Here is a 12,968-nt window from a genome sequence, read left to right on the forward strand (position 1 = left end):
TATTTTTTATACATCTTTATCTCTCCTATTAATGATTTTAATGACTTCCTCACTTTCCTCATCAAACTGATTTTTAACAAATTCATATGGTACTTGCTCTATAAACAGAAACCTGTTCAGTTTACTTTTTGCTTAAAATCTCTTAGTTTTAAAAATTGGAAACTATAGTAGTTTTAGGCTTGTGAAATAAAATGTGCATGGAGTACTGAGCTATTGTTTTGATGCTATTTGTAGCTGCTGGCTTTAAAATCCATAAAGATAATGAAATGGGACAGATGGACAGATTAGAATGTAAAACATTTATCTTTTTAAAATGCAATAATTTCATTTTAATCATGTCAGCTTGATTCATTTGAAAGCACTCTCCTCGTAGTTTCAGAAGCCTTTTGATAATCAACTGTTATGTATGATAGAATTAAGGATCTGTAAAGGATCTTTCCTCAGATAAATGTTAAACTGAGTGTTCATGATCCCATGCTTTCATTCAAGAAATAATCTGGGAAACGATTCAATGTATTTTCTATAGTCAGTATCATCATAAAGCTAATTATCTGGTTACTGCTACCTGTAGCAGGTCACTTGTGTGCTCAAGACACTTTCGTATTTTCCTACTCAATAAAAACAATATTGTGTTAAAAATCACTTAATATTGAGGAAGTTCAAGAATGAAGAAAGACTTTTTGATATAGTTAGTTGCTTTCATGAGATTAGGTGACAGGAAAGCACATATGTATTTATTATTGCCATGTATACTGTTTACTCTGAGGTTCACATGAGCAAGAGATTTTATCGGACTAAGCGAGTGGAAATCTGCAGGAACAGCATTGTACAGAAAATTATGAGTCTGTGAAATTCATTTCCAGAGATGATGCAGAATCTAAATCAATATTTAGCATAGATTGTAAAAATCTTCACCATGGTGATGGTAGGCCAAAGGGCTCACTTCTGTGCTGTATGATTCCAAGATTAGACTGAATTGATGAGTGTAGGAAGGATGTGGGAACAAGGTATACACAGTAAATAAGATAGCATGATTTATTTGAAAGGGAGGTAAAGGCATAGAGTGGCAGCCAAATTGTCCATATGTGGTAGCTTTAAACGCTGGTTTGTACTCCTATATACTACCACATGGATGTCCTTTTCTTTCAGCTTTTACAGTTCTGTTGGGGTCTCACTCCTTACATGTTCTCTGATCCATTGAGTGTTTCTGCCATTATTTTGTTTCATGTCTTTACCTGGTGAGTATTTAAAATGACTATGGAGGGCACTGCTAGAGGGAAGACCATGCCATGTGTGGACATAGAGTGGCACGGTGCTGCAGCAGGTAGTGTTGATACCTCACAACTCCATTGCTTGAGGTTTGATTCTGACTGCTAGTGCTGTGCGTGTGGAGTTTGCATTTTTCTCTCCGTGACCAAGCGGGCGCCCTAGTGGTCCGGCTTCCTCTGACATCCCTAGATCATGCTGATTCATTAGTTAACTGGCCTCTGTAAACTCCGCCTTGTGCAAGAGATTCAGACTGGAGCTGATGGGCACAGGAGAGAGAGCAGACCACAGGAAAATAAGTGGGAGAATAGGATTGATGAGATACCTCTGAGAACCAACAGCCTGTACATTTGATAGGCCAATTTGGCTTCCTCCATGTCATAGAAAATGTGAAACAGTTGTCTGAGACATGTTGAGTTGGACAGTTGTTTTCTAAAGTCTGTGTAAAAGTCTTGAAAGATATTGCAACAAAAGTCAATGCTGCACACAAAATATAAAGCAAAGATAGCATCCTGATGAGCTTCAACAATGATGATTTTCTTCAGTGTAGAATGTGTAGGAGACTGAAAAATTGAACTTTGTTGTTTCCTTTCCTTGTCATAATTTGTACACAGAATCAACGAAATAGCAACACAAAAATCTCAGATTTATTACTTTGAGATTTATCTAGGTTTTTGAGAATCAGACATTGCACCTCTCCAATTTACTACCTCCTGTTAATATTTTTAGATTTAAGAATCTGAAACAATGTGATGGTAAGATGGCGTATTGTATGTAATTCAACTAGCCAAAATCCCAAAACAAAAGCATAAACTGTTTCAGTACATAGCAGGTGAGGCGGCATCTGTGACAGAGAAATGGACTTAATATTTCAGATTGTTGGCTCTTCATCAAAAATGGAAAAGGTCCATTTGCCCCTGCTCACTAATCCCCCGCCAGGCACTTACCCCTCAGTGCAACACTTGCCAATTCACTTCCTCCCTCACCTCCATTCAGGGTTCCAAAAGGTCCTTCCAGGCAACACTTCATCTGCAAATCTGCTGGGGTCGTCTATTGTGTCTGGTGCTCCCAAATTGGCCTCCTCTACATTGCTAAGACCCATCGTAAATTGGGGGACTACTTCATCAAGTACCTGTTCCACCCTCTAAAAGCAGAACATTCTGGTGACCAAACATTTTAATTCCAATTCCCATTCCCATTCCAAAATGTTGGTCCTCTTGTGCTATTGCAGCAGGGGTGATTGATAAGTTTGTGGCCCAAGGTAGAAGGAGATGAATTATACAGCTCTCATTACATGCTCGTGCAGTTAAACTCTTTGCGTGAAAATGCAAAAAGTTTGAAGTTAACTCATCTCCTTCTACCTTAGGCCATGAATTATCAATCTCCCCTGCTGTGGACCACTTCTACAAAGAAGGGATCCGTATGCTCCACAACTGCTGGACTAAGTGTGTAAATGTAGGAAAATTAAATGTATTAGGTTTTCTAAAATTGACTCCTTCTAACTTAAGCCACAAACTTATCAATCACCCCTTGTATATTCCATCTGGGTAAGCCTCAAACCTGGTGGTGTATTGACCTTTCCTTCCAGTAAAAATATTTTTCACTCTCCCTCCCCTCTTATTTTCGTCCCCACCCTAGCCTTTTACTTCTTCTCACCGCCCTATCACTTCTCCCTGGGTCCTTTCCTTCCTTTTCTCTTATGGTCCACTCTCCTCTCCTATCAGATTCCTCCTTCTCCAGCTCTTTATCTTTACCACCCATTGGCTTTACCCTCCACTCACCAGCTTTTTATTACGGGGTCTTCCGCCTTACTTTCCAGTCCTGATGAAAGGGTCTCCGCCCTAAACTTCGACTGTTCATTCATTTCCATAGATGCTGCTTGTCCTAAGTTCCAACAGCATTTTGCATGTGTGACCAAGGTATGTTACTTAAAGAATTCAAGGATCCCACCTCTATCAGAGCACAATTGGATTTGTTATTGATGTGCATGATGCACCTCACATTATCTTGATACCTCGGTCCAACGATTATCACTGTGTTTTTTTTTAAAGTACCTTAGCCAGGACGATGCTGCAAGTCACGTTTTCAATATTCTATTGGAGCTCGAATTCGAAAGCGGGAGCTCCCAGCCCCACCTTGAAATTAATTACTGTTCTCAAAGTTATTCACTGCAGAAAGCGACTATTGTCGTGTAAAAAAAACTGTGAAGCGAATTCTCGCTGAAGCACTCGGCTTCTTTGCGCTTGCGATGAAAATACAAGCTGACGTCTCATTGTTGACGAAAGAAGTCAAAACGGCATCTAACTAATATAGTTTTAATATTGTTTATCACAATGTTAACTCCTGATAGAGAACAGGCTGCACTTATATCCCTGAAATAGGATCCACCTTGTCGTTATAGTTTTGCTTTCAGTGTTGTTGCTTCCTGTTTGGAGAATGGTCCTCACCGGCTCGTATCGCTTTTCCACACCCCCTGTCACTCGGGGGGGTAGTTCCGTCTTATTCCCGCCACTGACTTTAAAAACCCTCAGTACCCGTTAAACTTGCACACTCAATGGATAGAGATGGTTGCAGACTTTTCAGTTGAAGAAATGCAAGCCAGGTCAGTGTAAAATTAGCTTTATGTATTAAATACATGTGCATGTGTTTGAGAGCGCGTGTCATATTGATTAATAAAGGCGTCCAGTGTAATTTGCTTCTAGTTACTGTAGCTCGATTGATTTCTGTACTAATTTCATTAAGAACAGAAATTATTTTTTCTAATCTGAATATTTTTAGAACACTGCAGGCCTGTTCTTTATATTTGGGTTTGGGTGACTTCCTGCAGCTGCGAGAGCTGGGTCTGTTATTGTTTGGGAGATTAAGCGAATCGTGTGCTTTGTGTACAGTACTGTCCTTGGCGCCATGTTTGCAGAGCCTATTTGGAGAACAAAGAGCTGATGTTAAAGCTGCAATATCAGCGACAGCAAATAATTGTCTTTACATTCAAAGCAGTTCTAAAACATCGTACACGTAGGTTTGATATACGAACTCGTAAGCAAACATATGGGGCCAACTGCCTCTGCGGGACGGGCGCTGTGTATGCTGCAGTCGCAACTGCTATCGTTGCATGCATACGGGGGTGATAGGGGACCGAGGGATCAGGTGGGCATTACCGAAGCGCCTCACCTGTGCACGAACGAGAACTCGTGTTTGCCTCAAATTCAGGGGAGAGACGCGACCACTGTTCCTGGATTCTGTGAAAATAAATGTCCACGCTTTAACAAACCCAGAAATGCTTAGTATTTGCGAGATTCCAATAGAAAGCTTATGTTTCTTATATAAGTTCCTCTCTGAAGTTGTTTGTTCAGTACTGTTTATGAATAGCAGCAGTTGAAGAGCTGCGACACGTAATCACGGGGAATAATATTCTACACAAATGGACATCTGCCAATAGATTACAGCAGAAATTAACAATACACAGACAAGGTTACCCCGGCCAGTGGCGTACTTGTAAAAAAGCAATAGCTCTAAACTAACTACCAAGTGTTTTTTTTGCAAAATACAGTGGTGATAGAAGGTTATGTAGAATTTTCTTTATTTCTACATAAATAGGACCTAAAATGTGATCAGATCTTCACATAGGTCCTAAAACTAGATAAAGATAAATAAATAACAATTATTAATAAATAACCAATTAAATAAATAACACAAAAATATTATATGTATTAATTTAATTATTGAGAGAAATGATCCAATATTATATGTATTTATTGGGAAAAGTGTGTGAACCTTTGCTTTCAGTAATTGGTGTGACTCCCTGATACCGTGATAACTTCAACCAGATGTTTCTGATAACTGTTGATCAGTCCCACATATTGGCTTGGAGACATTTTAGGCCATTCCTCCTTACAACTCTGCTTCAACTCTGGGATGTTGGTGGGTTTCCTTGCATGAATTGCTTGGTTCAGATCCTTCCACAACATTTCTGTAGGATTAAGGTCAGAACTTTGACTCAGCCATTCCAAAACACAAATTTTCTTCTTTTTCACCATTCTGTTATTGATTTACTGTTGTCTTTCAGATCATTGTCTTGTTGCATTATCCAACTTCTATTAAGCTTCAGGTGACCAGCTGCTACCCTGACATTCTCCTGTAGAATGTGTTGATACAATTTTGAATTCATTGTTTCCTCAACTATTGCAAGCTGTCCAGGCCCTGAGGCAGCAAAGCAGCCCCAAGCCATGATGCTCCTTTCACCATGCTTCATAGTTGGGATGAGGTTTTGATGTTAGTGTTCAGTGCCTTTTTTCCTCCAAACATATCAGTGTGCATTTCTGCCAGAATGTTAATCTTTTGTCTCATCTGTCCATAGAACATTGTCCCAGAAATGTTGTGGAACAGTCAGGTGTTCTTTTGCAAGCTTGAAACATGTGGTTTCCTCTGTGGTGTCCTTCCATGAACACCATTGTTGATCAGTGATTTTCTCAGAGTGAACACATGAACAGACTTTAGCACGTTCTAGAGCTTTTGTTGTTACCATTGGGTTCACTTTCACCTGCTTCAGCATTGCACATTGTGCTCTTGGTGTGATCTTTGCAGGATACCCACTCCTAGAGAAAGTAGCACCAATACTGAGTTTCCTCCATTTGTAGACAATGTCTCTTGCTGTGGACTGATGAACACTCAGGTCTTTAGAAATGCTTTTGTAGCATTTCCCAGCTTCATGCATCTCTACAATTCTTCTTCTAAGGTCCTCTGAAGGTTGTTTTGATCCAGGCATTGTGCACATAAACAGATCTTTCTTGAGAAGAGCAGATGCAATCAGTAACCTGACTTTGTGTTTTAATTATATACCTCTACAACCTACACCACGAATCCCATCTCACTGATTGGAACACCTGAATCTAAATGGCTTTTGCAGAAGGCATTACCCCAGGGATTCACATACTTTTTTCCAACAAATACATGTAATATTGGTTAATTTTTCTCAATAAGTAAATGAACAAGTATAATGTTTTTTTGTGGCAAACACAAGGAAATCTGCAGATGCTGGAAATTCAAGCAACACACACAAAATGCTGGTGGAACGCAGCAGGCCAGGCAGCATCTATAGGGAGAAGCACTGTTGACGTGTCGGGCCGAGACCCTTTGTCAGGAAGTCCTGACGAAGGATCTCGGCCCGAAACATTGACAGTGCTTCTTCCTATAGATGCTGCCTGGCCTGCTGCATTCCACCAGCATTTTGTGTGTGTTGCTAATGTTTTTTTTTGTGTTTTTTTATTGAATTGGGTTTTCTTTATTTAGTTTCAGGAGTTATTGAAGATCTGATCACATTTTAAACCATATTTATGCAGAGATAGAGAAAATTCTACAGGGTTCATAAACTTTCTAGCACCACTGTAGAGGGATGGGAGTCATCAGGTTGTAGAACTGTTTCTTCTCATTCTCATAGTCTGTAAATAACAAAAGAATAATCAAAGGCAAATCGTAATTTACAAATAAGCTGAATCACAACTAGGTCAATTGCATTCATGAAAGACTACTTTGCACTCAAAGCTAAAATAACCCAAGGAGCTACTGTATGGAGTACATGACCCATGTTTTGGATATTATTGTGCTAGTGTATTGAGTTTTCCATTTGCCTATTTTTTTATTATGATTGATTCTGTACTTGTAATTATAAGAAATTATACCACATGTTACGGTAATAGAAATCAAATTATGCCTTCTTCAGAAATACACTATACTAATGAATAAGTCTTTTAATCAATCAGTTGAGTTTATGATGAAAATACCAAGCTGGAAAATGGCATTTGTCCAGCATCACTAGCATTCAAGATTAGCAAAATAATAGAAAAATGGATCCCAGTGATGTGGCCTTCTTAGGCAATTACTTGGTGTTTCCACTTGATTTTGTGGATTGCAAATTGATCAGTAAGCTGCAAGACCTAGACCTTGATATCTTCTTGTGCAATTGGATCTTCGATTTCCTCATTTGCAGACCTGAGTCAGTTCAGATTGGTACCGACATCTCCTCCCCAATCAGCATCAGCATGGCTACACCATAAATCTCTGTGCTTAGCCCCCTGCTCCATTCACTTTACACTATGACTGTAATGCCAAGCATAGCTCCAATGCCATTACAAAGAAGGCACAGTTAAGCCTCTACTTCTTTAGAAGTTTGTGAATATTGGACATGTCATCTAAAACTTTGACAAACTTCTATAGATGTACATTGAAGAGTATACTGACTGGTTGCATCATGGCCTGGTACAGAAACACCAGTGCCCTTGAATGAAAATCCTACAAAATGTGGTGGACACAGCCCAGACCATCACAGGTAAAGCCCTCCTCACCACTGAGCACGTCTACATGGAGCTCTGTTGCAGGTCAGGCAGCATCTATCAAGAGGAATGAACAGTAGGTGTTTTGGGCTAAGACCCTTCATTGAGATGCAAAAAGAAAGGGGAAAAGCCTGAATAAGAGGGTGAGGAAGAGGAGTACAAGTTAAAAGGTGAAGGGTAAAGCTAGGTGAAGGGACAGGTGGGTGTTTGTGAGAGAGGAGCTAAAGTTAGAAGCTAATGGATGGAGGTAAAGGGCTGAAGAAGAAGGAATCTGATGGGAGAGGACAGTGGATCATAGGGGAAAGGTAAGGAGAAGGGGTACCAGTTGGAGGTGATGGGCAAGTGAAGAGAAGATGAGGGGTTAGAAGGGAGCTAGAGTGGGGAATGGAAAAGAGAGTAGAGGGGGAGAAATTGCTGGAAGTTAGAAAGACCAATGTTCATGCCATCAAGTTGGAGGCTATCCAGACATAATATGAGGTGTTGCTCTCCAACCAGAGTGCCTTCATAGTGACAGTGAGGACCAACATGTCAGAATAGGAATGGGAAGTCAAATTGATATGGGTGGTCACTGGGAAACCTCGACATTGTGGCAGACAGAGCGAAGATGCTTGAGGAAGTGGTCCCCCAATCTATGTCGGGTCTCACTGATGTAGAGGAGGCTGCATTGGATACAGTAGATGACCTTGACAGACTTTCAGGTGAACCAATCTGGATAGGCATGTTGAGACCCTGAATGGTGGTGAGGGGGGAGGTGTAGGGGCAGGTGTAACTTTTGTCCCACTTTCAGGGATAGGTGGAGGAGGGAGATAAGTGGGAAGACGCAAATGGACAAGGAAGTCACGTAGAGAACAATCCTTGCAAAAAGCCTAGAGTGGGGGGTGGTGGTGGAAAGATCTCCTTAGTGGCAGATTCCATCGAAGATGGCCAAAGTTACAGGATATGATGTGGCAGGACACAGAAGTTTGTGTGGTAGTAGGTATGGACAGGGGAACCCTGTCTCTGTTATGGGGTGAGAATGGATGTGTTGGAAATGGAGAAGGTGCAGTTGAGGGCAGCATCTATGGTACTGGAAGGCAAACCCCATTCTTTGAAGAAGGAGGTCATCTCAGATGTCCTAGAACAGTTGTGATGGAAACAGAGGAACTAGTAAAAAGGAATTGATTTTTACAAGTGAAGAAGTTTAGTCAAAGTAGCTGTGAGAGTCAGTATAAACATATAGATAGAGACAGAGACAAAAAGACCAAGAAAGCAGCAGAGGGAGGTGTCTGATATGGACCAAGTAAAGTTGAGGGCAGGGTGAAAGTTGATGAAATTGACAAGCCCAGTAGGGGTGCAGGAAGTAGTGCCAGTGCAGACTTTGATAACAAGTGGTGCCCCTGAGCTGAAACATTGTAGGTGTTAAGAAGATTTGATTAAAGACTTTCAAACAGTGCAAAGGATAAGCATAGATAAACTAATTGTTATGGTTTGAAGAAATCCGGAGAATATGACTTATATCAGCAAATAAATAAGTTGTCATCAGAAAATAATGTACATTTTACAGAATTGCCGACTTATTTTACATTGGATAGTAGGAAAGGATGCATTCTTAATTTTGGTCAGAGTTGCCTGTATTAAATGTGAGTACCAAATTGATGTAAGTATTTACCACACACTTGTGCTATTTTTAGAAATTGTGTGATTGCCTATGGGGTATCAGAGAATAATGTCATTTTCAATTCCTGCTGCCTTTTTGCATCTCCCATGAGATGGTGTTTCTTGGCTGAAGAATATGGATATGGATGGCAGTCATGTTGTGCAAGAGCCGAACAAAACATTGTATGAGGTTGACTCTTCATACCAGATGTTCTTTTTCTGTTATCGTTGGCATGTGTTCTTAATATAAGACATGAACCAACATAAAAACAATCGTTAAATGTACAGTAGGTAATGGAAACTGCAGAGATGGAAGTTAGTATTTCAGTAACTTCTTTATTATGGTTTATTTTTTGCTCATATTATATGTTTCTTTAAAACTGCATTTTTTAGTCCACAAAAAAAAAGCTAGGCACTTGTTTTGGTTGTCAGCAGTCTATCAGCAATTAACCAGAGTTAGAGGCAAGTTGGTGTCTGGTTCCCCTACCTCTGTTTGTTACTTGAGAATCTTTCCAAATTCTCAATCCCATTAGCATCTCTGTCACAATGGCAATAATTTGTTTTGATTGCAATCTAGATGCCAGCATCTGAGATCCTCCCAAAAAAGCCTGCATTCTTTTCTGTATGGTGTCTTTTGAATCTTTATCTTATTTTTTGCCCTTCCATTGTTGCCATGTTTTCAGTTGTCAAAGTTCATTAGCCCTGAAATTCACATCACCAAGTCAAATCCTTTAAAAATGACCAGTTAGAGATTGGCAAGTATGACATTGTGGGTATCACTGTTTCCTGGCTGAACAAAGATCATAGTTAGGACCTTACCATCCAAGGATACAACTAGTATTGAAAGGACAGGCAGGTATGCAGAGGATGACACTGTTGGTGAAAAATCAAATCAAATCCTTAGACTGAGGTGAAATAGGATCGAAAGATGTAGAATCCTTGTGGATAGGATAAAAGGTTAAAAAGACCAAGATGGGATTTACATACAGGCCCCCAAGCAGTAGCCAGGACATGAGATACAAATTAGAGCGGGAGATAGAAAAGGTATGTGATAAGAAAAATGTTACGATAGGTAGATTGGGAAAATCAGTTTGGTCCCAAGTGAGGATGGATGTCTTTTTAGAACAGCTTATGGTTAAGCCTGTGAGGGGAAAAGGCAATTCTGGATTGGGTATAGTGTAATGAACCAGATTTGATGAGGAAGCTTCAGATAGGGGAACCTTATGGAGACAGTAATCAGAATCTGATAAACTTCACCCTGCAGTTTGAGAGGGAAAGCTAAAGTTAGTTATATCATTAATACAGTGGAGTAAAGGGAATTATAAAGGCATGAGATAGGAGCTGGCCAAAGTTGATTGGAAGGGGAAACTAATATAGCAAAAAAGAAGTGGGGAGTTAGAGGATTGGAAGCTTTTTAAAACCAACAGAAGGCAAATAAAAAATATAAGGAGAAAAAATTTGAGATATGAAGGGAAGATAGTCAGTAATATAAAAGAGAACATCAGAAGTTTTTTCAGAATTAAAAAGATGGCACAAGTGGCCTAAGTTTTCTCCTCTGCCTTAAGTCTTATGTTTTAATGTAGCTCCTTTAACCTGTTATTCGGTTATACATTCATTACTTCACCAACGCTGGTCACAACCTTTGTCAAAAGCTGAAGAGATTCTGCTGATGCTAGAAATGCAGAGTAACACACACACAACAATGAAGGAACTCAGCAGGTAAAGCAGCATCTAAGGAGATGAATAAAAAGCTGACATTTCAGGCCAAGACCCTTCATCAGGACTGGAATGGAAGGGAGAAGAAGCTGGAATAAGAACGTGGGGGGAGGAAAGGAGTACAAGCTGAAAGGTGACTGGTGAAGCTCCTTCGTGGGGGAAGGAGTATGAAGGGAGAAACTGGGAGGCGATAGGTGGAGAGGGTAAAGGGCTGATGAAGAAAGGATCTGCCAGCAGATAACTATGGGAGAAAGGAGAGGAAGAAGGGTCCCAGAGGGGCGTGCTAGGCAGGTGATGACAAGAGAAGAGGTAAGAAGGGAGCCAGAATTGGGAAGAGGAAAGGGGGCATGGGGAGAAATTACCAGAAGTTGGAGATACGATGCTCGTCAGGTTGGAGGCTACCCATACAGAATATGATCTTCTTCCAACCCAAGAATAGCCCCATCATGGCAGTAGAGGTGGTCATGGACCGACATGTCAGAAGGAAAGTTGACAGTGATTGGGAAACTGCTTTGTCAAGCATTATCCACAACAGGGGCTGGTCCATTCCCAGTGGCCAACCATTTTAATTCCACCTCCTGTTCCCAGTCTAACCTGTTGGTCAGCGGCCTCCTCTGCGGCCATAATGAGGCCATTCTCAAGTTGGAGGAGCAACACTTTGTATTTCTTATGGGTAGCCTCCAACTTTACAGCACGAACATTGATTTCTTCGACTTAGGGTAATTTCTCCCCCCTCCCTTCTCTCCTTTTCCATTCCCTCTTACCTCTTTTCTTGTCAACACCTGCGTAGAACTTCCCTCTAGGACCCCTTTCTCCCGTGGTCCACTCTCCTGTCCGCTTCCTTCTTCTCCACCTATCACCTCCCAGCTTCTCACTTCATCCCCCTTCGCTCACCCATCTACCTTCCCCCTCCACTGGCTTCACCTATCACCTTTCACCTTGTTCTCGTTTCCCATACCCCCACCTTATTCTGGCTTCTTCCCCTTTTCCTTCCAGTCCTGATAAAGAGTCCCTGCCCGAAACATCGACTCTATTCCTCTCCGTAGATGCTGTCTAACTTGCTGAGTTCCTGTAGCATTATGTGTGTGTTACACAATTTTTGTCAACTTTATTTTGGTGAAAAGCTTTAGGTATATAGCCACGCTAAAGGTGCTACATATTTGCTTGAAGTGGTCATTGCTTTTGAGTGGGCTGTTTTTCCCGTGAGGATTCTTAGCTGTATCAGATTAAGTTGCTTCCTCAGCTGGCGAGAAGCACTTACAGTGCCAAAATAAGTTGGCAATGGCTTCTGCATTTAGCTGTTCAAACAATGAGGGATTGCATTAATTATCTACTGAAAAAAATTGCAATAAATATCACGTCAGGATTATGCATGCTATCATTTTACTCATCACACCATAGACTATTACTTCCAAATCCTAGAACAAATCTCTGTACTCTTCATTTCCTGGATAAGAGAAGCTTTGATTGATGGAAAAATTATTAAATCCATTGGATTTAAACAGTGCTCCCACTGGCTTTGAAATACAACTAGTGCTGTTCAAAGTTAACAGCACAGACACATAATAAGACTGTCATGTCACAGACTAACTAAATTAGGGTATTAACTAATTAGGACAACATACAACCAATTTAACCTTTTTATTACCAATTACTTACTTCAGAGTTTACACCATTGATACATATACAGGCAATCTCTTGTTTTGAATGTCTGGCTGTTGATAGCTTTGCTGAAACATGAAGATAGGCTAGCCAATAATATAAAAGAGGATAGAAAAGAAGTTTTTCAGATATGTAAAGAGTAAAAGAGAGATGAAAGAGGATATTGGACTGCTGAAAAATGATGTTAGAGAAGTAGTATTGGGGATAAAGAAACAGCAGACAAACTTTCTAAGTATTTTGTGTCAGACTTAACTCTGACAGAAATTCAAGAGTGCCAAGGGGAAGAAGTGAGTGTCATTGCTACAGTATTTCTAAAGAGAAGGTGCTTGGGAAACTGAAAGGTGGGACCAGGCGGACCACGCA

At 40.5% G+C, this 12,968-nt stretch overlaps 1 protein-coding gene across 5 annotated transcripts in view; it reads left to right on the top strand.

Moving 5' to 3' along the window:
- The first annotated feature begins 3,711 nt into the window (after positions 1-3,711).
- si:dkeyp-97b10.3 (NACHT, LRR and PYD domains-containing protein 1b allele 5) overlaps positions 3,712-12,968 on the top strand; it is a 68,645-nt gene continuing 59,388 nt past the window's right edge. For all 5 annotated transcript variants that reach the window (XM_059947198.1, XM_059947205.1, XM_059947214.1 and 2 more), the window contains exon 1: positions 3,712-3,868. In XM_059947198.1, coding sequence (XP_059803181.1) covers positions 3,831-3,868 — 38 coding nt within the window. In that variant the 5' untranslated portion in view covers positions 3,712-3,830. The remainder of the gene's footprint in view (positions 3,869-12,968) is intronic.

This window comes from Hypanus sabinus, chromosome 2, assembly GCF_030144855.1.
Source record: "Hypanus sabinus isolate sHypSab1 chromosome 2, sHypSab1.hap1, whole genome shotgun sequence".
In the NCBI taxonomy this organism is placed as follows: Eukaryota; Metazoa; Chordata; class Chondrichthyes; order Myliobatiformes; family Dasyatidae; genus Hypanus; species Hypanus sabinus.